Below are 26971 nucleotides of genomic sequence, written 5' to 3' on the forward strand. Positions count from 1 at the left end.
CCTAATCCCACTTCCCAGCTCTTGGTCCGTAGCCCTGCAGGTTAGAGCATCCCAAGTGCACATCCAAGTACTTTTTAAAATGTAGTTAGGGTTCCTGCCTCTACCACCCTTTCAGGCAGTGAGTTCCAGACCCCCACAACCCCGAGTGAAGAAATTTCCCCTCAAATCCCCTCTAAACCTTCCCCCAATTACTTTAAATCTGTGCCCCCTGGATTTTGACCCGTCTGCTAAGGGAAATAGGTCCTTTCTATCCACTTTATCTATGGCCCCTCATAATTTTATACACCTCAATAAGGTCTCCCCTCAGCCTCCTCTGTTCCAGTCTTTCCTCATAGCTAAGATTCTCTACTCCCGGCAACATCCTTGTAAATCTCCTCTGTACCCTCTCTAGTGCAATCACATCTTCCCTGTAATGTGGTGACCAGAACTGCACGCAGTACTCTAGCCGAGGCCCAACTAGTGTTTTATACAGTTGAAGCATAACCCCCCTGCTCTTGTATTCTATGCCACGGCTAATAAAGCAAACATTCCGTATGCCTTCTTAACCACCTTATCTACTTGGCCTGCTCCCTTCAGGGATCTGTGGACATGCACTCCAAGGTCCCTTTGTTCCTCTACACTACTCAGTGTCCTACCATTTAATGTGTATTCCCTTTCATTGTTAGCCCTCCCCGAATGCATTACCTCACACTTCTCTGGACTGAATTCCATTTGCCACTGTTCTGCCCACCTGACCAATTTATTGATATCTTCCTGCAGTCTACAGCTTCCTTCTTCAGTATCAACCACACAGCTGATTTTAGTATCATCTGCAAACTTCTTAATCATACACCCTATATTCAAGTCAAGATCGTTGCTATATACCACAAAAAGCAAGGGACCTAGTACTGAGCCCTCGTTACCTCCTCAAAAAATTCAATCAAGTTTGTCAGACACGACCTTCCCTTAACAAATCTGTGCTAACTATCATTGATTAATCCGTGTCTTTCTAAATGAAGATTTATCCTGTCCTTCAGAATTCTTTCCAATAATTTTCCCACCACCGAGGTTAGGCTGAGTGGCCTGTAATTACTCGGTCTATCCTTTTCTCCCTTTTAAAACAAGGGTACCACATTAGCAGTCCTCCAGTCCTCTGGCACCACACCTGAAGCCAGAAGATTGAAAAATGATGGTCAGGGCCTCTGCTATTTCCTCTTTTGCTTCACTTAACAGCCTGGGATACATTTCATCCGGACCTGGGGATTTATCCGCTTTTAAAGCTGCTAAACCCCTTAATACTTCCTCTCTCACTATGTTTATTTCATCTAATATTCACACTCCTCCCCCCCAATAGCAATGTCTGCTTCGCCCCTCTCCTTTGTGAAAACAGACGCAAAGTATTCATTAAGAACCCTACTGACGTCTCCCAACTCCACACACAGATTACCCTCATGATCTCCAATAGGCCCTACCCTTTCTTTAGTTATCCTTACTCTTAATATATTTATAAAACATATTTGGGTTTTTCTTGATTTTACTTGCCTAGAACTTTTCATGCTCTCTCTTTGCTTTCCGAATATCATTTTTAATTGCACCCCTGCACTTTCTGTACTCCTCTAAAGATTCTGGAGTATTTAGCCCTTGGTATCTGTCATACGCCTCCCTTTTTTTCTTTATCCTACCCTTTATGTCTCTAGACATCCAGGGGGCTCTAGATTTGTTAGTCCCACCTTTTCTTTAAGGGCACATGTTTGGTCTGAACCCTCCGGATCTCCTCCTTGAATGCCTCCCACTGTTCTGACACTGATTTACCTTCAAGTAGCTGTTTCCAGTCCACTATGGCTAAATCCCCTTTGAGCTTAGCAAAATTTGCTTTTCCCCAATTTAGAATTTTTATTCCTGGTCTATCCTTGTCCTTTTCTATAGCTACCTTAAATCTAACAAAATTATGGTCGCTAGCACCAAAATGCTCCCCCACTGATACGCCTTCTATCTGCCCAGCTTCATTGCCTAAAACTAAGTCCAGAACAGCCCCCTCCCTTGTTGGGCTTGCTACATACTGGCTAAAAAAGTTCTCCTGGATGCATTTTAGGAATTCCGCACCTTCTATACCCTTCACACTAATTTTATCCAGGTTAACATTGGGGTAGTTGAAATCCCCTATTACTGCCCTATAGTTTTTGCACTTCTCAGAAATGTGTCTACATATTTGTTCTTCTATCCCCCTCTCACTGTTTGGGGGTCTGTAGTACACTCCCAGCAGTGTGATCGCCCCTTTTTTGTTTTTCAATTCGACCCATATGGCCTTGTTTGATGATCCCTCCAACATATCATCCCTCCTCACAGCTGTAATAATTTCTTTAATCAATACCGCGACCTCCCCTCCCTTTTTACCTCCCTCGCTATCCCGTCTGAAAATCCTGTAACCAGGAATGTTGAGCTGCCATACCTGCCCCTCTTTTAGCCACATCTCTGTAATAATAGCTATAATATCATAGTCCCAAGTGTCTACCTGTGCCTTCAGCTCATCTGCCTTGTTCACTATATGTGTGGCTTTTAAGACAATAACTTTGGTTGAATTTTTGAGCTTGTCGGGTAAGGATGTCAATCTTCAGGAATGGAACATAATTTTTTTTTTTTTTTTAGATACCCAGAGTCAGTGTCAAGCACATCTAAGTGCCCTAACCAGAACTCTTATTGAACCATTTCATGGAGAAGCCAAAGGACAAATTTTATAGATAATGACTGGTTATGATAGATGTAACAAGCGCGCACAAATTTAAAAATCACAAAAATTAAACGGAGAAAAAGCTCTTGAAGCAGAGTCAAGAGTCCTTTTTTTTTATAATGGGAATCAGATAGGTAAATGAAAAAACTGTTGAAGTGCATCAGAAGTGGGATTAGAATAGGTGGCTCATTTGGAGGGCACCGGCCAAATAAATAGATCTGATAAACCAAATAGCCTGATTATGATTACATTCTATGAGGGCATCTTTCCACATCAACGCAACTAACTTCAGGAACTCACCATATAGAGTACTAAGGGCATGAATTGTCGCATTATCCATGGATATATAGACCCCAGTTTGGAGAAGGTTGCAAACCTTGTTTTAAATATTTGTTCAACCATACCCTTCCATTGTCAGTGATCTGGGATGGTTGGGACAGTGTAGATGGAGCTTCAGCCTATATCTAACCTATGCTGCACCCTAATCTAGATGTTGCAGACATCCAGTACCTGGAGTGGGAAACTATTCCTTCATACTGCACATTGCCTTGGATGGGCACCTGGGGCAGCAGGAAAAAGTGAAGTTCTTATTTTTAAATGAAGTGTAGGAAGATCACAATACCAAGGTTTCAGGCCTGTGACAGCTTGTACAACTCGTGACGTCACCTCCCTTTCTCCTTCAACTATCGTAAACTTTGCATTACCTAAATATCAACTTTACCACGATCACCTGATGCTGCAATCCAGAACAACTGGTTTTCAGCATGTGTGTCCTAGTTTCAAAACCCACTTTTGCAATAAAATGTGTTACATTTCATTGTGAGGTTTGGTTTTTTTGAAAAATCCTTTCACTATCTGAATAAGGTATATAGCGAGTGGATGGAAAACCTAATTTAACTAAAATGCAGGGATTCATGTGGGGAGGAAAAGGGAAACAATAGACAGATAGTCGAAAGGGCGCTAGGACCCGCGAGAAGCCGGCGGTAAACTTTGCTGCATTCGGTGGCCGGTTATTGGAGTGAACATTGTGGAGAGGCGCCGGCCGGTCTCTGCAGTGTGTTGCCAGGGGGGTTGATGCAGGAGGAAGGTGCGGGGCGGCGGAGTGGGACCATTCGCGCCCAGACGCCATGGAGAGATCAGGACCGACGCTCAGCAGCGGCACCTTCCTGCCATTTAACCCGCTCAACGCCCCGCACACACCACAATCCCGCCCGGGCAAATGCAGTGCAAGACGGCGTATAATTAATTACACTTCAATATCTGGATGTGAGGCAGCCACTTCCACACGCTTGAATCAACCGCTTTATAAACACTGGCAAATTGGCCTTGAATACAGCTCAAGCTTTCATGGTTTAGATAAATACTTAAGGTACCTCGTGTATATGGTGACCTAACGTCAATCTCCTGCTTTATGTTGCTTTCTAAAGAAAAATGCTCTATCCAGATGCGATTTTTGGTCAAAGCTGATGAGGATTTATCAGCTAACTTTGATCTCCCCCCTCCACCCACCCATCCCCATTATTTGAGCAAAATAACAACAGAAAATGCTGGAAAAACTCAGCAAGTCAGGCAACATCCATGGAGAGAAATTTGAGTTGACGTTTCGGGTTTGACCCTTCTTCAAAAGTCGGATTGCTGGCTGCTTATTCCGGCTCTTACCTTCAGGACTCCTCCATCTTTCTTAGGGCTGATATCTTCGCCCTCGATAGGGATCTGCTGCTCGGCCTTCTCGTCTCCTGCAGTCATCGTTCTGGTGAAAACAGATTATTTCACCAAGAGCTTTTTGTTCAGATACAGACAGGGACGGCTGTAATATGCTGCAGCCTCAACGTTGCCGAAACTCTCGACCGTTTGCGAGTGTGATAATGGGAGGCGGGTCACAGAACTTTCCAGAGAGAAAAAAAAGCTACGCCTACCTGCCTGCCTCCAGCACATGGCTCTCTCGCTCTGGAAAATTCTCCGCGGTGGATTAAACCGAGAGATATTACTCGTCTCTGGCCGAGAACTCATTCACCTTTAGACTCAATCCAATCCTTGACTCAAAATACAAAACAAACCCATGTCTTACTCTATCTCGTTCGTCCCCATTATAAATCTCGGCGCTGCTGGTGAGACCTCCAACATCCGCCCCGCGACGTGTCTGTTGATCTCTTGTGTGTGAGGGGGAGTAATGTTGGCTGAGGGAATGAGACCAGTTTCCGCAAGGGTCACTTTGATAGAGAGTTTTGTGCTTTGAAGCGAAGCGAGCTTTGCTGTCTTGATTCCATTGCCCCCACCCCCCCTCCATTATTAAGGACCTGTCATTTGTGAAAGAAAAACTGCAGATGCTGGCAATCTGAAACAAAGATACTGTCGTGTGAAGAACTATACAGGTGTACAAGATATTCAATGCACCTATCTGCAATTTGTAAAGCAGCATCTTTCTGTACACCTGATAGTGTAAAGATTTTTCTACAACTGAATTATAATCAAGGGTCACAGAACCCTTGTAAAAAAGACTTGCATTTATATAGCGCCCTTCACGACCACCGGTCGTCCCAAAGCGCTTCACAGCCAATGAAGTACTAAGCCACAGCTGACAATTAATTACAAAATAGTGCTTTAGTTTACAGATCCTCTGACCTCAGTACCATTCACTGCAGAAAATGAAGACAGATGGCCTACTTCTATCTAGGCCTTTCTTAGTGGTGTCCTGGTTGACTGAACACATGAACTGTCATAATTGCCATAATCAGGCTGCCTATAGATATATCAAAAGACCTACTCATTGTGCTCTTCTCTCCGTCAGCTCTTGCAAATGCTGTTCTTCCATTCAGATTCTCAATACAGTCCAAACATTGTGGCTTTAGTCTACTATGTGGTCTTTTCCTCATTGCTACTCATTCAATTGCTTTCCAAGGGGTTCTCTTATAATTCATGATTTGTGAACATTTAGAAAAGCATTGATTAATCAAAGTCAGCCAGGATGGATATTTTAAAGGCAAGTTGTCTGACAAATCTGACTTTTTTTTTAAAGAAATGATTGAATAAATAAAAGGGAATGCAGATGTGGTTATATAGATTTTCAGATGTTCGATAAGGTGTTTCACAGGAGAATAGTTACAAATATTCAGGTGCATGGTATAAGAAGAAATGCAGCAATATGAATACAAAGTTAGTTACTGACACAAAACAAAGGATTAGGCTTAATGGGTGTTTCTCAGGTCAGAGAATGGTTGGAAGTGATGTAGCCCTGTGGGTCAGTGCTGGGTCCACATTTGTTCTTGGTGTGTATAGATGATTTGGACTTAGTTACAGGGAGTATAATATCGAAATCTGCTAATGACAGAAAAGTAGTGGGTTGGCAAACAGTGAAGAGGACTGTAAAAGACTTCAGGAGGATATGGATTAGCAGAATGGGCAGAAAGGTGACTGATGCAATCCAATGTGGATGAAAAATAATACATTTTGGGAGGATAAACAAGTAACGGGTGAATACACTCAAAGGAAGGGTGTGGGTGAAAAGGGCGCCTCGGGGTTTAAATATATAATTCAATGAAAGTGTAACTGGGTGATAAAACCATTAGAAAGGACACTATAAATAGGGATGCAGAGTACAAGAGTAAAGAGGTAATGATAAATGTGTACAAGGTAATGGTTAGTCCACAGTTAAAGTAGTGTATGCAGTTTTGGAAATGACATTGGTGACAGAGTATACAATGTAGATTCACCTGCATGATGATAGGGATATGAAACTATTTAGTTGGGAAGAGAGACTGGAGATACTGAGGCTATTTCTACTGGAGCAGAAAAGATCAATAAGAAACTCAAGAGGTTTTTAAAACCAACATCACCAAAAAAAATTATCTAGCCATTGTATTAGTGCCAATTGGCTGCTATGTCTCCCTATATTGCAATAAGTGACAACACTTTACAAAACTGCATTGCAATGCCCTGAGGGGCAGAAAGGTGCTATATAAATGTAAGTTTATTCCTTCTATCGAGCCCTTCAAGCAAGAGTGCTACCACTGAGCCAAGGCTGATATCTAATATGGTGACTAAGGAAAGATCATTTCATTTTGTTTGGGGGAGTCAGTGATGAAGGGTCATCAATTCTCACCAGAAATCAGAAGATCATGGGTTCAAGTCCCACTCCAGGATTTCGGCACATAATCCAGGCGGACACGTCGTCAGTGCAGTACTGAGTGAGTGTTGCACTGTCCAAGGTGGTGTCTTTTGGATGAGATGTTAAACTGTGACCCCATCTGTCCTCTCAGGTGGATATAAAAAATCCTGTGGCACTATTTTGAAGAACAGGCGAGTTCTCTAGAGTCCCGGTCAACTTTTATCCCTCAAATCAACATCACCAAAACTGGGTATCTGATCATTTATCTCATCTGCTTATTTGTTTGTGATATCTCGCTATGCACAAATTGGCTGCTGCATTTCCCTACATTATAACGGTGCCTAGACTTCAAAGGTTGTGAAGCGTTTTGGGATGTGCTGAAATCATGAAAAGCACGATATAAATGCAACTTCTTCTTGTAACACACTTTGGCACTGCAGGGAAATCACTTCTCATTACTTAAGTATGGCTGACTCGGTCCTCCTAAATGATGGCTAATGTCCTCCTAAATGATACCCAATATCCTCCTTATAAAGTACATTCTGAAAGCATCTAGGCTCTGCTTCCATGCCCTCATCAGGGTCCACCTCTCAGCACGATACACAAGTACTGACTGGACAATAAACTTAAACATTTTCCTTTTTCAGAACCTATGTTGTGTGTCTCCCCCAGAAAGTGATTTCATAATACATCAAAAACACTTCCAAATAGAAAAGTGCATCTGTTCACCTCTTTCTCACAATCCCATAGCAAGGAAAGGCCATCATCACATGTAAGTTTAACCAATTCCCAAACCACAGCAGAATTAAAAACAAACAGCAAATACTGAAAATCTGAAACAAAGAAAAGACTAGAAATGCATCGGAGGTCTATCAACATCTGAATAGAATAGATGGATTAACATTTCAAATATTGAACCTTCTTCTCTGCATTTTGTGTTTTTATTTCCCAATCCATTCACATACACTTCCATTCCATGCATATGACTTCTTGCCTATTTCCAAATATAAAAGTTGGGGGGGGGGGGGGGGGTGGATATAAATGCATGGAAAAAAACAATCTTCCAAACCACTGACACCTTGCTTGTGACATTCTACAGCAAACAACAAGGAAAGACTGAAATAAAAGTAGAAAATACTGGAAATACTCAGCAGGTCAGGCAGCATCTGTGGAGAGAGAAACAGAGTTAACGTTTCAGGTCAATGACCTTTCATCAGAACTGGAAAAAGTTAGAGATGCAACATGTTTTAAGTAAGTACAGAGGCAAAGAAAGGGGGGGAAGAAGAGGAATGAACAAAAAGGAAGGTCTGTGATAGGAGAGATTAAATGACAAAAGGAATGATGGTGCAAGCAAAAGGGAGTGGTAATGGGGCAAGTAAAGAAACAAAAGATGAGTCTAGAGGAGCTATAAATGGCAACAGCAGAATCATTACCAGCACCTGCTGCCCGAAAAATGGGAGCAGTGGTTATGAATGTTGAGTCTGGAAGGCTGTAAAATGCCTAATTGAAAGATGAGGTGCTGTTCCTCGAGCTTCTGTTGAGCTTCATTAGAACCGTGTAGGAGGCCAAGTTCAGAGTGGGACGGAGAAATAAAATGGTAAGCGACCGGAAGCTCAGGGTCACGTTTGCAGACTGAATGGAGGTGCCTGGATGAGTGCAGCTCCAACAACACTCAAGAAGCTCGACACCATTCAGGGTAAAGCAGCCCGCTTGATTGGCACTCCATCCACCACCTTCAACATTCACTCCCTCCACCACCGGCGCACTGTGGCTGCAGTGTGTACCATCTACAAGATGCACTGCAGCAACTCGCCAAAGCTCCTTCCAAACCCGCGACCTCTACCACTTAGAAGGACAAGGGCAGCAGACGCATGGGTACATCACCACCTACAAGTTCCCCTCCAAGCCACACACCATCCTGACTTGGACCTGTATCGCCGTTCCTTCACTGTCGCTGGGCCAAAATCCTGGAACTCCCTTCCTAACAGCATTGTGGGTGTACCTACACCATATGGACTGCAGCGGTTCAAGAAGGCGGCTCACCACCATCTTCTCAAGGGCAATTAGGGATGGGCACTAAATGCAGGCCTAGCCAGCGACGCCCACATCCCATCAATGAATAAAAATAAATCTGCTTTTGGTCTCCTCTATGTAGAGGAGCCGCATCGTGAGCAGCGAATGCAGTATACTAAATTGAAAGAACAACAACTACTTGTATTTATGTAATGCCTTTAACATAATAGAACGTCCAAAGGCGCTTCACTGGAGCGTTATCAAACAAAATTTGACACCAAGCCACATAAGATGATATTAGGGCAGATGGAAGGTGGGTTTTAAAAGCATCTTAAAAGGAGGAAAGAGGGGTAGTGAGGCGGAGGGAATTCCAGAGCTTAAGGCCTTGGCAGCTGAAGGCACGGCTGCCAATGGTGGAGCAATTAAATTTGGGGATGCTCAAGAGGCCAGAATTGGAGGAGAGCAGATATCTCAGAGGGTTGTAGGGCTGGAGGATATTACAGAGATAGGGAGGGACGAGGCCATGAAGGGATTTGAAAACAAGAATGAGAATTTTTAAAATCGAGGCGTTGCTTAGGTCAATGTAGGTCAGCAAGCACAGGGGTGATGGGTGAACGGGACTTGGTGCCAGTTCGGACACGGACAAGAGTTTTGGATGACCTCAAGTTTACGTAGGGTAGAACATGGGAGGCTGGCTAGGAGTGCGTTGGAATAGTCAAGTCTAGAGGTGACAAAGGCATGGATGAAGGTTTCAGCAGCAGATGAGCTGAGGCAAGGGCGGAGTTGGGCGATAGTGGAAATAGGTGGGCTTAGTGACGGTGCAGATATGTGGTCGGAAGTTTATCTCATGGTCAAATATGACACCAAGGTTGCGAACAATCTGGTTCAGCTCAGACAATTGCCAGGGAGAGGGATGGAGTCGGTGGCTAGAGAACAGAGTTTGTGTCAGGTACTGAAAACAATGGCTTCGCTCTTCCCAATACTTAGCTGGAGGAAATTTCTGCTCATTCAATACTGGATCAAGTACAAGTAAATCGCTGTTTCACTTGGAAGGAGTGTTTGGGGCCCAGGACAGTGGGAAGGGAGGTGGTGAAAGGGCAGGTGTTGCATCTGCTATGCTTACATGGGAAGGTGCTGTGGGAAGGGGAGCGGGTGTTCGGGGTGACTGAAGAGTAGACCAGGGTGTCACGGAGGGAATGGTCCCATCAGAATGCTGAAAGGGGAGGGGAGGGGAAGATGTGGTTGGTGGCAGAAATGGCGGAGGATGATCTGCTGAATGTGGAGGCTGGTGGGGTGGAAGGTGAGGACAAGGGGAACCTTATCGTGGTTCTGGGAGGGATGGGAAGGGGTGAGAGCAGAAGTGCGGGAAATGGGATGGACACGGTTGAGGGCCTGGTGAACCATGGTGGTAGGGAATCCTTGGTTGATGGAAAAGGAAGACATATCGGAAGCGTGGGTGTGGAAGATGGCATCGTCAGAGCAGGTGCGACGAAGAAACTGGGAGAATGGAATAGAGTCCTTACAGGAAGTGCAGTGCAAGGAAGTGTAATCAAGGCAGCTGTAGGAGTCAGTTGGCTTATAGTATATATTGGTTGACAGCCTATCCCCAGGAATGTAAATAGAGAAGTCGAGGAAGGGAAGAGAAGAGTCGGAGATGGACCATGTGAAGGCGAGGGAGGGGTAGAAATTGGAAGCAAAGTTGATGAGATTTTCCAGTTTGGGGCGAGAACAGTAAGTGGCACTGATACAGTCATCAATGTACTGGAAAAAGAGGTGAGGTGGAGGACCTTTTCCACATGTCCCATAAAAAGGCAGGGATAGCTAGGACCCATACGCGATCCCAAAGCAATTTGGAGGAAGTGACTGGAATCAAAGGAGAAGTTGTTCAAAAAGAAAGAAAGCAAAGAAGGGACGGAGGGAGGGAAGGAATTAATTACATTTATATAGCGCCTTTCACAATCTCAGGATGTCACAAAGCGCTTTACAGCCAATGAAGTATTTTTGAAGTGACGTCACTGTTGTAATGTAGGAATTGCGGCAGCCAATTTGTGCACAGCAAGCTCCCACAAACAGCAATGTGATAAAAGACCAGATAATCTTTTTTTTAAGTGATGTTGATTGAGCAATAAATATTGGCCAGGACACCGGGGATAACTCCCCTGCTCTTCTTTGTATAGTGCCATGGGATCCTTTACATCCACCTGAGAGCAGACAGGGCCTTGGTTTAACGTCTCATCCAAAAGACTGCACCTCCGACAATGCAGCACTGCCTCATTACTGCACTGGAGTGTCAGCCTAGATTTTTGTGCTCAAGTCTCTGGAATGGGACATGAACCCACAACCTTCTGATGTAAACAAGTTCAGCCAGAAAGAGAAGGGTGGTGGTGGATGGGGACTGGTTGGGCCTCTGTTCAAGGAAGAATCGGAGGGCACTAAGGCAGTCCTGCTGTAGGATGGAGATGTAGAGCGACTGAACGTCCATGGTGAAAAGGAGATGATTCGGTCCAGGAAACTGTTAAAGTGGCAGAGGACGTCTTAAGAGTCATGGATGTAGGTGACAAGAGACTGGACAAGGGGAGAAAAAAAAGTGTTGAGGAAAGACTGACCTCGATCTTCAAGATTATGATAGAAAATCTCACAGTTTAAGGACATACAGGTAGACTATCCTTTATCCGAAAACCTCGGGACCAGCCGTGTTTCGGTTTTCGGAAAATTTCGGATTTCAGAAGGTATTTTATAAGACTGGGAAATTTGTCGGGGGTGGGGGTTGGCGGGGGCGGGGGTGGGGGTCGGCGGGGGTCGGGGTCGTGTGCACGACTTACGCTGAACGAAAAAACTTTCGGTTTTCAGAGGATTTCGGTATTCGGAAGTGCGGATAAAGGATACACTATCCCTTATCCGAAAGGGTGGGGGTCGGGGGGGGGGGGGGGGGGGGGAGAAAAGAATATCGGACAGGCCGCTGCAGCTATCGGATGGGCCACTGTATTGTTGGGTTCACTCTCCCGGTATACCTCCTTCACACTGCCCGGCTCGGCCTGCAATCTCCTACCCAGGAGGGAATTCAGTGACCCTCTGCCCTGCTCAGCGTAAGTCGTGCGCCACTCTGGTCATGTCGTGCGCACGACTTACGCTGAACGAAAAAACTTTCGATTTTTAGAGGGTTTCGGTCTTCGGAAGTTCGGATAAAGGATAGTCTACCTGTATTAAGCAAAAGATCAAGCTTTCGATAATGGTTCAGTGGGTAAATATATCATATACTATCCTACTGAGCTGTATGGAACAGTAAGGACCCACGTTCAATCCAAGCCTGTGTTTAGCCAGCAAATCCCAGCTGGTGTAGATGTGCAGATATTCCCATTGGACATAGAGTTCAAGCTGCGGAAGAGTGAAAAATCAGCAAGGGTCCTCCTGCTCCTTATTGTTTTCCAGTGACCTATGCTGGAAAACGTGTACAGGCATTGGGTGTAGACAGCACTGCCTTAGACTGTAATGCCTCTACTGTTGAATAAACTATCAATATTCACTGGTCAGGCTCATATGAAGGTTAATCAATTGGACATGGTACTGAAGGGCTGCTGGCACCTGTGGATCTCTATGCCAGAATGTGTTAGTTGCTTTATGAAAGGAGGAAAGAATAGGGGACATAATTGTAGAGGGGGGGTGGGAGAGAACTTATAGAATGTTATTCTAACATTATTTTGCCAGATATTCAATTAAAAGTTTTACACTTAGAGCACAGAGCATACCAATGGTAACATTCACAAAATAGCAACTGTTCAAAATCATTTAAACTGCCTTTTCAGTATCTCTGAAAAAACTCTTCAAGAAAAAGCAACCAATCATGTTCCTGAATATTTTTTTAGTCATTTAAGCAACCAAGTTGGTTCCATACCCACTCTGCTATATATCTCCAAAACAACATGAAAATATAATTCTGAAAAATTACAAAACTTGCCCATAGACTTATTCCATTTTCCAATATTACCAATAACTTTCATCAGTACAGGCCTCCTTACCCTCTGCTTTGTTCTGGAGTTCTGATCCTTGAACTGGGCCTTGGTTTACAACATTTTCTGTACCTCTGCCTTTGCAGAATCAGAGCTCAGTGCACATCATTGCTGCTTTTTTGCCACTCTAGACATTTTGAATTGCAATGTTTGCTGGGCTTAATTGCATGTGGAATTAAGTCAAAATCAAAGAGTAAAGAGGAATGGAGGAGGAAATGAGTAAAGGGGGGGAAAAAAAGATAAAAACCTAAAGAATTGGAAAAGAGGAAAGGCAGCCATGAAACAAAGCAGGGAGAAGGAAAGAAAGACAGACAGACAAGACAGAGAAGGAAAACAACTACAGTAGATAAGTTTTTTAAAAGACCTATCTAACCTGTGCTCAATACGAGGTTGCCAAGGTTCATACTCCTTGTGATGATTTTGTAAGTTCCACCTCTCCCTTTTACTTACATCTTCAATTTATTTATTTTAAAATTTTGATGTTAGCAACACCATAGAAGATCCACTCGTCTTTGCTAAATATGGCTATTAATGAAATGTGTCATTAATGGCAAAATAAAGATGTTGATAAGCGTTGGCAGGACAATGCCCTGCAGCAAGGATACAGGTGGAAAGATAAACACTTCTAAGCGTAGGTGTGGCCTACTGCAACTCTACTGCCCATGTCCTAACTCACACCATTCCCGTTCACCCAACACCCTTGTGCTCGCTGACCTATATTGGCCCCCAGTTAAGCAACACCTCTATTTTAAAATTCTCATCCTCGCTTTCAAATGCCTTGCTGTACTATCTCTGTAATCTCCTCCGAGATAGCTGCGCTCCTCCAATTCTGACCTCTTGAGCTTCCCCAGTTTTAATCACTCCACCATTGGCAGCTGTGCCTTCAGCTCTGGAATTCCCTCACTAAACTTCTCCGCCTCTCTCTCCTCCTCTAAAATACTCCTCAAAATCTAACTCTTTGACCAAGTTTTTGGTCATTTGACCCAATATTTCCTCGTGTGGTTTGGTGTCAAATTTTGTTTTATAATGCTCCTGTGAAGCACCTTGGGACTTTTTACTATGTTAAAGGCACTATATAAATACAAGTTGTTGTTGTCAGACAATGCTGTAAAATTCTATTCAAGGCATTGCTCATCTTAAAAAACACATAGAAAATCCTGCTCATTCCCCACCTTGTAAAGCCATCAGATGTTGTAATTGCAGGTTTGGCACCTACAATATTACTGTTTAACTTGCAGGCAGGGGCACCATTTGAGTGAAATGGTGGACAACCTCACTTAAAACATTTTGGTCACACTTTCCCATGACCCTGTTTATTTTTGGTCACCCCGTGTGCAGGGTGTACACATTTGAGGTTCTTCCTGGTCAAGTCTACATCCACAGGTCCAGGATGTGCAAGATCACCAAGCAAGTCTTCATATTTTCAAGCCATAATTCACACCTAATGACGCTTGAACAGCAACATGGTTAACTAGGAGTTTGCTGGATGCCTTTGTGGAATTTTTGATTTGATTTAATTTATTATTTGTGGATTTTTAAAACATCAATTTGGAAAGGTCAAGTCTAATAGGAAATTTTAGTTGTATCATCTCTAAAGGGGAGGCGCATACTTGTATCCATGTAGGGCTCGGCTCTGCGTTTGTGCCTGGCACACAAGACAGGATACCTACATAGTTATTCTTGCCCTGAACCTTTTTTCATGGGGCAGATAACAATTTTGACCCGGAAGCTGCATACTCAACCCTTCATTGGACTTTGCTCCAGTTAGCCCCAGTTCTCTTAAGAATCTTCCCATTCACCCTCCCACAAATCCACCTTCCCACAACGAGCCATTTACTCTACAATTCAGCAGCAATTTGTTTTGTCCTGCGCCCAGTTTTCTGAAGAATCGGCCGTCCAGCGATGTGCGCGCTCTTTATCCACTCTGACCACAGTACCATATCCCTCCTCATTAATTAATTATATAGACACAGTAAAATGACCCTGTACTCTCCCGCATCCCTCAATCCACCTTTGCTACCCTTCTTAACATTTAAAACCTCATCCTCACCTGCACTTGCTGCCGTAATTCACAGTACCGGAAATAGTGCTGTAAAAAAAAAATCACTTCACGGTGTCGCACGTGACCAGTTGTAACCATAGCGACGGGCGGTATCTGGCGCGCTGAGTGGGGCGGAGCTCGAGCGGGTTCGTTACCGGGGGTTGAGCGCGAGCACCGAGCGCGGCCGGCGACATGAGGTCAGTCAGTTATGTGGAGAGAGTGGCGCTGGATTTTACCGGAAACCTGTTCACACAGGCCATCTGCCTGGGAGACACCGACAACGATGGGGTAAATGGTTTGGGCGAAAGCCCCATATCCTTAGTACCTGACATGGCCAGAGAGACTGTTAGAGAATTAGCACCACTTAACTACAGGAGCTGTATCAGTGACAGCCTGGGGCCAGGACCCTCTCTGTGTACAGGAGCTGTATCAGTGACAGCCTGGGCTAGGACCCTCTCTGTGTACAGGAGCTGTATCAGTGACAGCCTGGGGCCAGGACCCTCTCTATTTACAGGAGCTGTATCAGTGACAGCCTGGGGCCAGGACCCTCTCTATTTACAGGAGCTGTATCAGTGACAGCCTGGGGCCAGGACCCTCTCTATTTACAGGAGCTGTATCAGTGACAGCCTGGGGCCAGGACCCTCTCTATTTACATGAACTGTATCAGTGACAGCCTGGGGCCAGGACCCTCTCTGTGTACAGGAACTGTACCAGTGACAGCCTGGGGCCAGGACCCTCTCTATTTACATGAACTGTATCAGTGACAGCCTGGGGCCAGGACCCTCTCTGTGTACAGGAACTGTACCAGTGACAGCCTGGGCCAGGACCCTCTCTATTTACAGGAACTGTACCAGTGACAGCCTGGGCCAGGATCCTCTCTATTTACAGGAACTGTACCAGTGACAGCCTGGGGCCAGGACCCTCTCTATTTACAGGAACTGTACCAGTGACCGCCTGGGGCCAGGACCCTCTCTATTTACAGGAGCTGTATCAGTGACAGCCTGGGGCCAGGACCCCCTCTGCGTACAGGAACTGTACCAGTGACAGCCTAGGCCAGGACCCTCTCTGTGTACAGGAGCTGTACCAGTGACAGCCTGGGGCCAGGACCCTCTCTGTGTACAGGAACTGTACCAGTGACATCCTGGGCCAGGACCCCCTCTGTGTACAGGAACTGTACCAGTGACAGCCTGGGGCCAGGACCCTCTCTATTTACATGAACTGTACCAGTGACAGCCTGGGGCCAGGACCCTCTCTGTGTACAGGAGCTGTACCAGTGACAGCCTGGGGCCAGGACCCCCTCTGTGTACAGGAGCTGTACCAGTGACAGCCTGGGGCCAGGACCCCCTCTGTGTACAGGAGCTGTACCAGTGACAGCCTGGGGCCAGGACCCCCTCTGTGTACAGGAGCTGTACCAGTGACAGCCTGGGGCCAACCCTCTCTATTTACAGGAACTGTACCAGTGACAGCCTGGGGCCAGGACCCTCTCTATTTACAGGAACTGTACCAGTGACAGCCTGGGGCCAGGACCCTCTCTATTTACAGGAGCTGTATCAGTGACAGCCTGGGGCCAGGACCCCCTCTGTGTACAGGAGCTGTACCAGTGACAGCCTGGGCCAGGACCCTCTCTGTGTACAGGAACTGTACCAGTGACAGCCTGGGGCCAGGACCCTCTCTATTTACATGAACTGTATCAGTGACAGCCTGGGCCAGGACCCTCTCTATTTACAGGAACTATACCAGTGACAGGGCAGAACACATATTATTTACAACAACTATGGCATACAGGCCATAGTCATACGGCACAGAAGGAGACTGGCCCATCGAGTCTGTGCCGACTCTCTGTAGAGCAATCCGGTCAGTCCCATTCCCTCGCTCTATCCCTGTAGCCCTGCAAGTTTATTTCCCTCAAGTGCCTATCCAGTCTCCCCTTGAAAACATTGAGTCTCCGCTTCCACCACTTCCGTCGGCAGCGAATTCCAGGTCCTCACCACTAGCTGCGTAAAAAAGTTTTTCCTCGCATCCCCCCGTATCTCTTGCCCAAAACCTTAAATCTGTGTCCCCTAATCCTTGTACCATCAACTAGTGGGAACAGCCTTTCCCCATCTAGCCTATCCAAACCTGTCATAATCTTGTACACCTCTATCAAATCATCCCTGAAACTCCTTTGCTCTAATGAAAACAAATCCAGCTTCTCCAACCTGTCCTTGTAGCTAAGATCCCCCATCCCTGGAACCATTCTGGTAAATCTCCTCTGCACCCTCTCAAGTGCCTTCACATCTTTCCTAAAGTGAGGTGACCAGCACTGGACGCAATACTCCAGTTGTGGCCTAACCAGCTCTTTATAAAAGTTCAGCATACCTTCTCTACTTTTGTACTCAGTGCCTCTATTTATGAATCCCAAGTTCACATATGCTTTGCTAACCACTCTCTCAATATGTCCTGCTACCTTCAGGGGACCTATGCACATTAACTCCCTGGTCTCTCTGACCCTGCACACTCTTTAAAACTGTGCCATTAAGTGTATATTGCCTCTCCCTGTTCCTTCTGCCAAAATGCATCACCTCACACTTCTCTGTATTAAATTCCATCTGCCACTTGTCTGCCCATTCTGCTAGCCTTTCTATGTCCTGTTGCAGTCGATTGGCATCATCCTCACTTTATCACACCCCCCAAGCTTGGTGCCATCAGCAAATTTAGAAATTCTACTCTCTATTCCAATATCCAGGTCATTTTTATTATATATCATAAAAGCAGTGGCCCCAGCACTGACCCTTGGGGAACACCACTGTCTACCATCCTCCAGTCTGAAAAACAGCCATTTACCACAACTCGCTGTTTTCGGTCTTTAAGCCAATTCTTTATCCAAGCTGTCACTGACCCACCTATTCCATGAGCCTCAATTTTGTTAACCAGCCTTCTATGTGGTACTTTGTCAAACGCCTTCCAAAAATCCATGTAGACAACATCCATTGCATTCCCTTCATCAATCCTCCCTGTCACTTCATCAAATTAGTCAAACACGATCTGCCTTTTACCTACCGTGTTGGCTCTCCTTAATTAGCTTAATTAATTAACTCTCCAAGTGTCCATAAATTTTTTCCTTGATTATTGTTTCTAAAACTTTACTCACCACTGATGTTAAACTGTAGTTACTAGGATTGTCCTTACACCCTTTCTTGAACAATGGCATCACACTGTCCAATCCTCAGGTACCTTCCCTGCATCTAGGGAAGATTGGAAAATTATGGCATGCCCTTCCGCTATCTCCTCCCCCAATTCCCTTAGCAACCTGGGATGCAAGCCATCTGGATCAGGCAACTTATCCACTCTAAGCATACCCAGCCTTTCTAGTGCATCCTGCCTATCAATTTTCACCCCTTTCGTTGCTTCTACCGTTTCCACTTCTGCCGATATTTTGTCAGTATACACCTCCTTAGTAAACACCGATGCAAAGTCCTCATTGAGTATTCTAGCCTCGTCCTGCGCCTCTAAGCATATATCACCTTCTTTGTCTCTAATAGGCCCCACCCCGCTTCTTACTACCCACTTACTGTAGAAGATTTTTGGGTTCCCTTTTATGTTAACCGCCATTCTACTCCCATATTCTCTCTTTGCCAATCTTATTTTCATCTTCTCTTCACTTCCCTTCTCAACTTATTGTATTTGGTCTGGTTCTCCCTTGAAGAATTCACCTGACATGCATCATACACCCTCTTTTTTTGTTTCATCATCTTCTCTAGCTCCCTTGTCATCCAACGAGCCCTTGCTTTGGTTCCCTTACAGGGACTCCTATTTACAGGAACTGTACCAACTACAGGCCAGGACTCCGATTTGCAGGAACTGTACCCTGACAGGCGGAGCCCTTCTATTTTCAGGAATGGTAGCAGTGACAGGCCGGGACCCATCCTATTTACATAGAATCATAGAATGATACAACACTGAAGCCTCCATTCGGATCATCGTGCCTATGCCGGCTCCTTGAAAGAGCGTCCAATTAGTCTCTCTCCCCTGCTCCTTCCCTATAGCCCTGCTATTTTTTTGCCTTCAAGTATTTTTCACTGTACCAGTGACAGGCTGGGACCCCTTCTATTTACAGGAACTGTACCAGTGACAGGCTGGGGCCCTCTCTGTATTTACAGGAACTGTACCAGTGACAGGCCGGGACCCCTTCTATTTACAGGAACTGTACCAGTGACAGGCTGGGGCCCCCTCTCTATTTACAGGAACTGTACCAGTGACACGTGGCCCTCTCTCTATTTACAGGAACTGTACCAGTGACAGGCCGGGGCCCTCTCTCTATTTACAGGAACTGTACCAGTGACAGGCTGGGGCCCTCTCTCTATTTACAGGAACTGTACCAGTGACAGGCTGGGGCCCTCTCTGTATTTACAGGAACTGTACCAGTGATACGGGGCCCACTCTGTATTTACAGGAACTGTACCAGTGACAGGCTGGGGCCCCCTCTCTATTTACAGGAACTGTACCAGTGACAGGCTGGGGCCCCCTCTCTATTTACAGGAACTGTACCAGTGACAGGCTGGGCCCCCTCTCTATTTACAGGAACTGTACCAGTGACACGTGGCCCCCTTTCTATTTACAGGAACTGTACCAATGACAGGTGCAGACCCTCTCTATTTACTGGAACTGTACCAGTGACAGGCTGGGGCCCTCTCTGTATTTACAGGAACTGTACCAGTGACACGTGGCCCCCTCTCTATTTACAGGAACTGTACCAATGACAGGTGCAGACCCTCTCTATTTACAGGAACTGTACCAGTGACAGGCTGGGGCCCCCTCTGTATTTACAGGAACTGTACCAGTGACACGTGGCCCCCTCTCTATTTACAGGAACTGTACCAGTGACATGTGGCCCTCTCTCTATTTACAGGAACTGTACCAGTGACAGGCTGGGGCCCTCTCTGTATTTACAGGAACTGTACCAGTGACACGTGGCCCCCTCTCTATTTACAGGAACTGTACCAGTGACAGGCCGGGGCCCTCTCTGTATTTACAGGAACTGTACCAGTGACACGTGGCCCTCTCTCTATTTACAGGAACTGTACCAGTGACAGGCTGGGGCCCCCTCTCTATTTACAGGAACTGTACCAGTGACACGTGGCCCTCTCTCTATTTACAGGAACTGTACCAGTGACAGGCTGGGGCCCTCTCTGTATTTACAGGAACTGTACCAGTGACACATGGCCCTCTCTCTATTTATAGGAACTGTACCAGTGACAGGCCGGGGCCCCCTCTCTATTTACAGGAACTGTACCAGTGACACGTGGCCCTCTCTCTATTTACAGGAACTGTACCAGTGACAGGCTGGGGCCCCCTCTCTATTTACTGGAACTGTAGCATTGACGGGGACTCTTGATGTTGACAGGAACTGTACTAGCGACAGGCTGGGACCCCTTCTACAACAAAAACAACTTTCATATAGCGCCTTTAACATAGTGAAACGTCCAAAGACGCTTCACAGAAGCGATATCAAACAAAATAAGACACCAAGCAAAGGATAGATGACCAAAATCGGGGATGAGCAAGAAGCCAGAATTGGAGGAGTGCAGAGATCTCGGAAGGTTGTAGGGCTGGAGGAAGTTACAGAGATAGGGAGGGGCGAGTCCATGGAGGGATTTGAGAAGAAGGATGAGAATTTTAAAATCGAGGTGTTGCCGGACCAGGAGCCAATGTCAGTCAGCGAGCACAGGGGTGATGGGTGAACAGGATGTGGTGCAAGTTTAGATACGGGCAGCAGCGCTTTGGATGAGCTCAAGTGTATGCAGGGTGGAAGATGGAAGGCCGGTCAAGAGAGCATTGGAATAGTCAAGTCTAGAGGTAACAAAGGTATGGATGAGGGTTTCAGCAGCAGACAAGCTGAGGCAGGGTGGAATCGGGCGATGTTATGGAGGTGGAAATAGGCGGTCTTGGTGATGGAGTCGTGACAGCTATTTACAGGAACTGAATCAGCAACAGGCTAGGACACTGATTTTTTAAATTTTTTAATTCGTTTATGGGATGTGGGCGTCGCTGGCAAGGCCAGCATTTATTGCCCATCCCTAATTGCCCTTGAGAAGTTTGCAGGAACTGTACTAGTGACGAGCATGGACCCTCTCTGTTTGCGTGACAGGCGGAGCCCCCTCTATTTACAAGAACTGTAGCAGTGACCGGTGGGGAAAACGTTTATTTACATAAAATGACACAGCATAGAAGGTGTCCATTCGGCCCATCGTGCCTGTGCCAGATCTTTGAAAGATCTTTAATTAGTCCCTCTCCCATGCTCTTTCCCCATAGCCCTGCAAATGTTTTGCCTTGAAGTAGTTATCACTGTACCAGTGACAAGCGTTCTGGAACCCCTTTTATTTACAGCAACAGCACTACTGACAGGCCACGACCCTTTCTATTTACAGGAACTGTGCTAGTGACAGGCCTGGACCGCTTGTATTTACAGAAACTATACCAGTGACAGCCCAATAGTATCTCCTCTTTTTACAGGAACAGTATCAGTGGTGGAGAGGACCCCCTCTACCTAGAGGAGCTATATCAGTAACAGGCTGGGGCTCTCTCTCTATTTATAGGAACTGTACCTAGGACAGTATGGGCTCATCTCGGTATTTAGCGGAACTGTGCCAGTGACAGGCCGGGACCCCTTTCCATTTACTGGAACTATATCAGTGACAGCCCAGTAGCCCCTCTTTTTATAGGAACTGTACCAGTGACACGCAGGACCCCCTCTACCTACAGGAACTGTAGCAGAAACAGGCTGGGTCTCTCTCTCTATTTCTAGGAACTGTAGAAGTAACAGGCTGGATCCAACTCTGTATTTAGCGGAATTGCACAATAGGCAGGGACCTATCTATTGACAGGATCTGCCATTGACAGGGATTCTTTCTATTTACATGAACTGTACCAGTGACAAGTAGAACCCCTTATATTTGCAGGAACTGTACCAGTGACAGGCTGGGACGCCTTATATTTACAGAAAATGTACCAGTGACAGGTACAGCTTCTGCTATTTACAGGAACTGTACCATTGACAGGGATTCTGTATCAGTGACAAGCCGAGTCCTCCTCAGTTCACACAAACTGTACCAGTGACAGTGCGGAATACCCTCTATTTACAGGAAGTGTACCGGTAGCAGGCCGGAACCCGTTCTATTTACATGAACTGTACCATTGAGAGGTAGGACCCCCCTCTATCTGCAGGAATTGTAGCAATGACAGACAGGTACCCCTTCTAGTCACAGGAACTGTGTTGGAGACTGTCCGGGATCCCTTATATTTACAGAAACAATACCAGAAATTTGCCAGGACCCTTTCTATTTACAGTAACCGCACCAGAGATAGGCTGGGACGCATTCTGTTTACAGGAACTACCAGTGACAGTCCAGTGTCCCTTCCGTTATGTTCATTAATAAATAGACATTCTTATTATGAACAGCTAGCTTCTAGTTAGTCATTTATTCAGTACATGTTCTTCTAGGTACAGCATCTGTAGAGATTCAGCATGTGTACTTCTGTGTGCAGGCAGCCATTTTGACTACTGCCTTGTGGGTAGCCTAGTGCATCGTGGGTAGTGTAGTCTTAAACACATACAACTATATACATAGCAATACAGCTCTACGGCTCCATCTAGTGTACCACTCTAGAATGACATGTTATTGATCATTACATCCCCCTTTGAGGTTAAACAAAATCAATATCAATCAACTTTCAAGAAAAACGATAAAGATGATATCAATAACACTTTTGTTAGTGCTCTATAAACATAAACATTTTCACAACAGTCAACACATTTTCAAAGCTTTACTTTATACTCAAAGATTAAGTCTATCAGGCTTTTTTACTTCACGTGTGGATCTTCTCAGCACGGGTAAGTCTGATGTGTTTTCATGAGATTGTTCTGGAGGTGTTTGACAAGATTCAGTTGCATTGTCATCGATTTGCTCTTGTATAGTCTCTTGTGTTTTTAGGAGGGAACGGCGGTTCCTCCTGAGAATCTGTCCTTCCTCAGTTCTAACAGTGTATGACCTTGGTTGTACTTCCTCAAGAACTGTAGCTTTCCTGTTCCATGCATCTGGATCCTCAATCCTGACAACATCATCCCTTGTCAATGGTTTTAGAGTTTTGGATGACTTGTCATAGTATGATTTCTGTTTCAGCTTTAGCAGCTGAAGTCTCTGTCTCAGTTCCTTACTTTGCATTTCTTTTGCACAGCAGGGTAGCGTGGTGCGCAACTTGCGACCCATTAGTAGTTCAGCAGGTGAAGAACCAGAGTCTAAAGGTGAGGCTCGGTAGCTCAGCAGGGCAAGATAAGGATCAGACTTGCTTTCTGTCGCTTTCTTCAGTAGCTGCTTGAGAACTTGAACACCTTTCTCTGCCTTACCATTTGACTGAGCATACAAAGGACTGGATGTGATGTGCTGAAAGTCATACTGTGCTGCAAACTGTTGCCACTCCTTACAGTTGAAGCACGGACCATTGTCGCTAACGGCAATCCTGGGAATTCCATGTCTGGCGAAGATGGATTTCACATGCATTATGACACTGCTTGCTGATGTGCTTGAGAGCAGCGCCATCTCAGGATAGTTAGAATAGTAGTCAATCACTATTAGATATTCTTTACCATTTAAATGAAAGAGGTCCATACCAACCTTTTGCCATGGTGCTGTTGGTAAGTCAGCTACTATCATTGGTTCCTTTGTTTGTTTGTTTTGGTGTTTCTGACATGTCTCACATCTGCCTATCATGTTCTCAATGTCCTTATTTATGCCAGACCAATAAACAGTGTCTCTTGCTCTCCTTTTGCATTTTTCAATTCCGAGGTGCCCCTCATGAATCCTTTTGAGCATGTCTTGACGTAGAGCCTGTGGAATGACTATTCTGTTCTGTTTTAGTAATAGTCCACTTACGACACTCAATTCTGACCTGATGTGATAGTATTTTGGACAGGAACCTTTTGGCCAACCATGATGAATGTTCTCTATTACTGTTTGTAACACTGTATCTTTTACTGTTTCTTCTGCTATTTGCTTTGATTTTGTGTCTGACACAGGCAGCGCAGCAGTGACCATACTCACATGAACATCCACGTCTTCTTCAGTAGAGCTCACATGACTCATTGTGGGTGCTCGGGATAGTGCATCTGCTAACACTATGTATTTGCCTGGTGTGTCGATCAGTTCAAAGTCATATCTTTGCAGCTTCATCATGAGTCGTTGAATCCTTGGAGACATCTCATTCAGATTTATTTTTTATGATGGCAACCAGTGGGCTGTGGTCTGTCTCAACTGTGAAGGTGGGAAGTCCATATATGTAGCCATGGAACTTTTCTAATCCCAACTACCAAGCCTAGACATTCCTTTTCAATCTGGGCGTATCGACACTCAGTATCAGTCATAGACCTGGAGGCATAGGCAACAGGCTTCCAATCTTCACCCTCTGCTTGTAGCAAGACCGCGCCTAGGCCATCTTTTGGTGCATCCGTTGACACTTTGATTCTCTTTGTTGGGTCAAAGAAAGTGAGTACAGGTGTGGTTGTCAGCACTGTTTTAAGATTCATCCACTCTTGTTCATGTCTGTCTGTCCATGCGAACTCATTTGTTTTACGTAGCAGGTCTCGCAGACAGGCTGTCTTCGCTGACAAGTTAGGAATGAACTTTCCAATGAAGTTTATCATCCCCATTATGCATAGCACTCCTTTTTTGTCAGTGGGTCGGGGCATGTTGAGTATGGCGTTTACTTTTTCCATATCTGGCTCTATTCTTACCAGATACATTATCTCCTAGGAAAGTGACTTCCTGGACGCCAAACTGACACTTGGCTTTGTTGAGCTTCAGTCCATTCCGGCGTATGCTCTGTAGCACTTTAGTCAGTCGCTCATTGTGTTCTTTCAGTGTGGAGCCCCAGATGATGATGTCATCAACATAGACCCGGACTCCTTCCAGACCTTCAATTATGTGTTCCATCGCTCTATGAAAGATTTCAGATGCAGATATTATCCCGAAAGGCATTCTGAGGAAACAATACCTGCCAAATGGTGTGTTGAAGGTACAGTATTTGGTGCTCTCTTCATCCAGTTTTAGTTGCCAAAATCCTTGTGAGGCATCGAGCTTTGTAAAGTATCTGGCACCTGACATTTCACTGGTGATTTCTTCTCGCTTGGGAATCTGGTAGTGTTCACGTTTTATGTTTGCATTTAAGTCCTTTGGATCCATGCATATTCTTAGATCATTGTTCTTTTTCTTTACACATACCATGGAGTTAACCCAGTCTGTTGGCTCTTCGACTTTCCTAATGACTCCTAGTGTGGTCATTCTGTCCAGTTCATTTTTGAGCTGGTCACGCAGGGGTGCTGGAACTCTTTGTGGAGCATGTACCACTGGCTGAGCATCCTCCTTTAGCTGGATCTTGTAAGTGAATGGCAGAACTCCAAATCCTTTGAACACATCCTGGAAATTATTTACTACAGAATCCACCGAGTCATCTGGTCTGCTTATGGCACAGTTTATACGGTAGACTCTCTTGACCAGTTCTAAGTCTTCACAAGCTTTGTCACCTAGTAGTGAATCAAGTCCTTCAGCCACAACAGAAAACATGAGATGATGCACTTTGTCTTTGACTGTCACTTTAAGTCTGCATACACCTAAGCTATCTATTTTCTGTCCATTACAGTTCTTCAGTAGTACAGGTAGACTATCCTTTATCCGAAAACCTCGGGACCAGCCGAGTTTCGGATAAAGGAGAATTTCGGAAGGTGGGTCCGCCGGGGGGTCGTGCGCACGACTTACGCTGACGCTCAGCGTAAGTCAGTCGGGGTCGGCGGGGGTCGGGGCCGGCGGGGGGGGGTCGGCGGTTGTCAGGGCTGGCGGGGTCCGCGGGGGGGTCGACGGCTGGCGGGGTCCGCGGGGGGGTCGGCGGTTGTCGGGGCCGGCGGGGTCCACGGGGGGGTCGGCGGTTGTCGGGGCTGGCGGGGTCGGCGGTTGTCGGGGCCGGCGGGGTCGACGGTTGTCGGGGCCGGCGGGTCCGCGGCGGGGTCGGCGGCTGGCGGGGTCGGCGGTTGTCGGGGCCGGCGGGTCCGCGGGGGGGTCGGCGGTTGTCGGGGCTGGCGGGGTCGGCGGTTGTCGGGGCTGGCGGGGGGGTCGGCGGGGGGTCGTGCGCACGACTTACCCTTTATCCGAACTTCCGCAACCGGAACCCTCTAAAAACCGAAGGTTTTTTCGTTCAGCGTAAGTCGTACGCACGACTTACGCTGAACGAAAAAACCTTCGGTTTTTAGAGGGTTTCAGTTTTCGGAAGTCCGGATAAAGGGTAGTCTACCTGTACTGATTTTCTCTGTATTTTGGGCTTTTCTTTCATATTTTTAATGTCACTCATACTGATTAAGTTTGCTTTTGCCCCAGTGTCTAGTTTCAATGTAACTTATGCTCCATTTACCTGCAGTGGGATCATCCATTTGTCCTCTTTTACTGCATTAACTTTATGTTCAGCATTGTCCATATCTGAGGGCTGCACATTTTCTGTATCCTTTTTGATATTGTCACATGACACCATTTGTACAAAAAATGTCTCACTTAAATCAGTGTCCTCAATCATATTGACTTGTTGGCCTTTCTTTGTTTTTACTTTTGAAAAGCATTGTTTGGCAAAGTGATTCTTTCCATGACATTTTGTGCATATTTTTCCAAACGCTGGGCATTGTTTTAACTGGTGTTTGTAACCACAGCGTTTACAATTAAAAATTCCTTCCTCCGATTGCTTTTCATTTCTGTTCTGCCCATGTTTCTTCCCCTTGTAGGACACAGCACCGACAGCAGCACTTACTACAATCGCATCATTATTGATTTCACTGAAAGTCTTCGCGTGCTTTTGAGCTAGCTCGCTGGCTTGGCATATTTTCACAGCATTTTCCAATGTTAGTTCGGTTTCTTTCAACAGACGTTCCCTGACCTTTTTATCATGAATACCAAACACAATCTGGTCACGAATCATGGATGCTTTCAGCTCAGAGAAATTACATGTCTGTGGTTTCAGTTTCAGATCGGTCACAAAGCTATCAAAAGTCTAATTTTGCTGCTGTGTCCTTGAACGGAACATGTACC

At 45.7% G+C, this 26971-nt stretch overlaps 2 protein-coding genes across 13 annotated transcripts in view; one reads left to right on the plus strand and one right to left on the minus strand.

The window, feature by feature from the left end:
* Positions 1-14981, minus strand: part of LOC147106149 (peptidyl-prolyl cis-trans isomerase FKBP4-like) — a 44108-nt gene extending 29127 nt beyond the window's left edge. For 2 of the 4 annotated variants that reach the window (XM_086008979.1, XM_086008978.1), the window contains exons 1-2: positions 4776-4793; positions 4367-4457 (exon numbers count right to left, since the gene is read on the minus strand). In XM_086008979.1, the coding sequence (XP_085865105.1) occupies positions 4367-4453 (87 nt within the window). In that variant the 5' untranslated portion in view covers positions 4454-4457; positions 4776-4793. Of the gene's footprint in view, positions 1-4366; positions 4458-4623; positions 4751-4775; positions 4794-14882 lie in introns of those variants that run through there. The other 2 variants (XM_086008980.1, XM_086008981.1) reach the window with 2 other exon arrangements.
* itfg2 (integrin alpha FG-GAP repeat containing 2) overlaps positions 14927-26971 on the plus strand; it is a 126832-nt gene continuing 114787 nt past the window's right edge. For 2 of the 9 annotated variants that reach the window (XM_086008986.1, XM_086008985.1), the window contains exon 1: positions 14927-15161. In XM_086008986.1, coding sequence (XP_085865112.1) covers positions 15066-15161 — 96 coding nt within the window. In that variant the 5' untranslated portion in view covers positions 14927-15065. The remainder of the gene's footprint in view (positions 15162-26971) is intronic. The other 7 variants (XM_086008989.1, XM_086008990.1, XM_086008982.1 and 4 more) reach the window with 5 other exon arrangements.

This window comes from Somniosus microcephalus, chromosome 16 (genome assembly GCF_052327205.1).
Source record: "Somniosus microcephalus isolate GS21.2 chromosome 16, FLI_Smic_1.0, whole genome shotgun sequence".
In the NCBI taxonomy this organism is placed as follows: domain Eukaryota; kingdom Metazoa; phylum Chordata; class Chondrichthyes; order Squaliformes; family Somniosidae; genus Somniosus; species Somniosus microcephalus.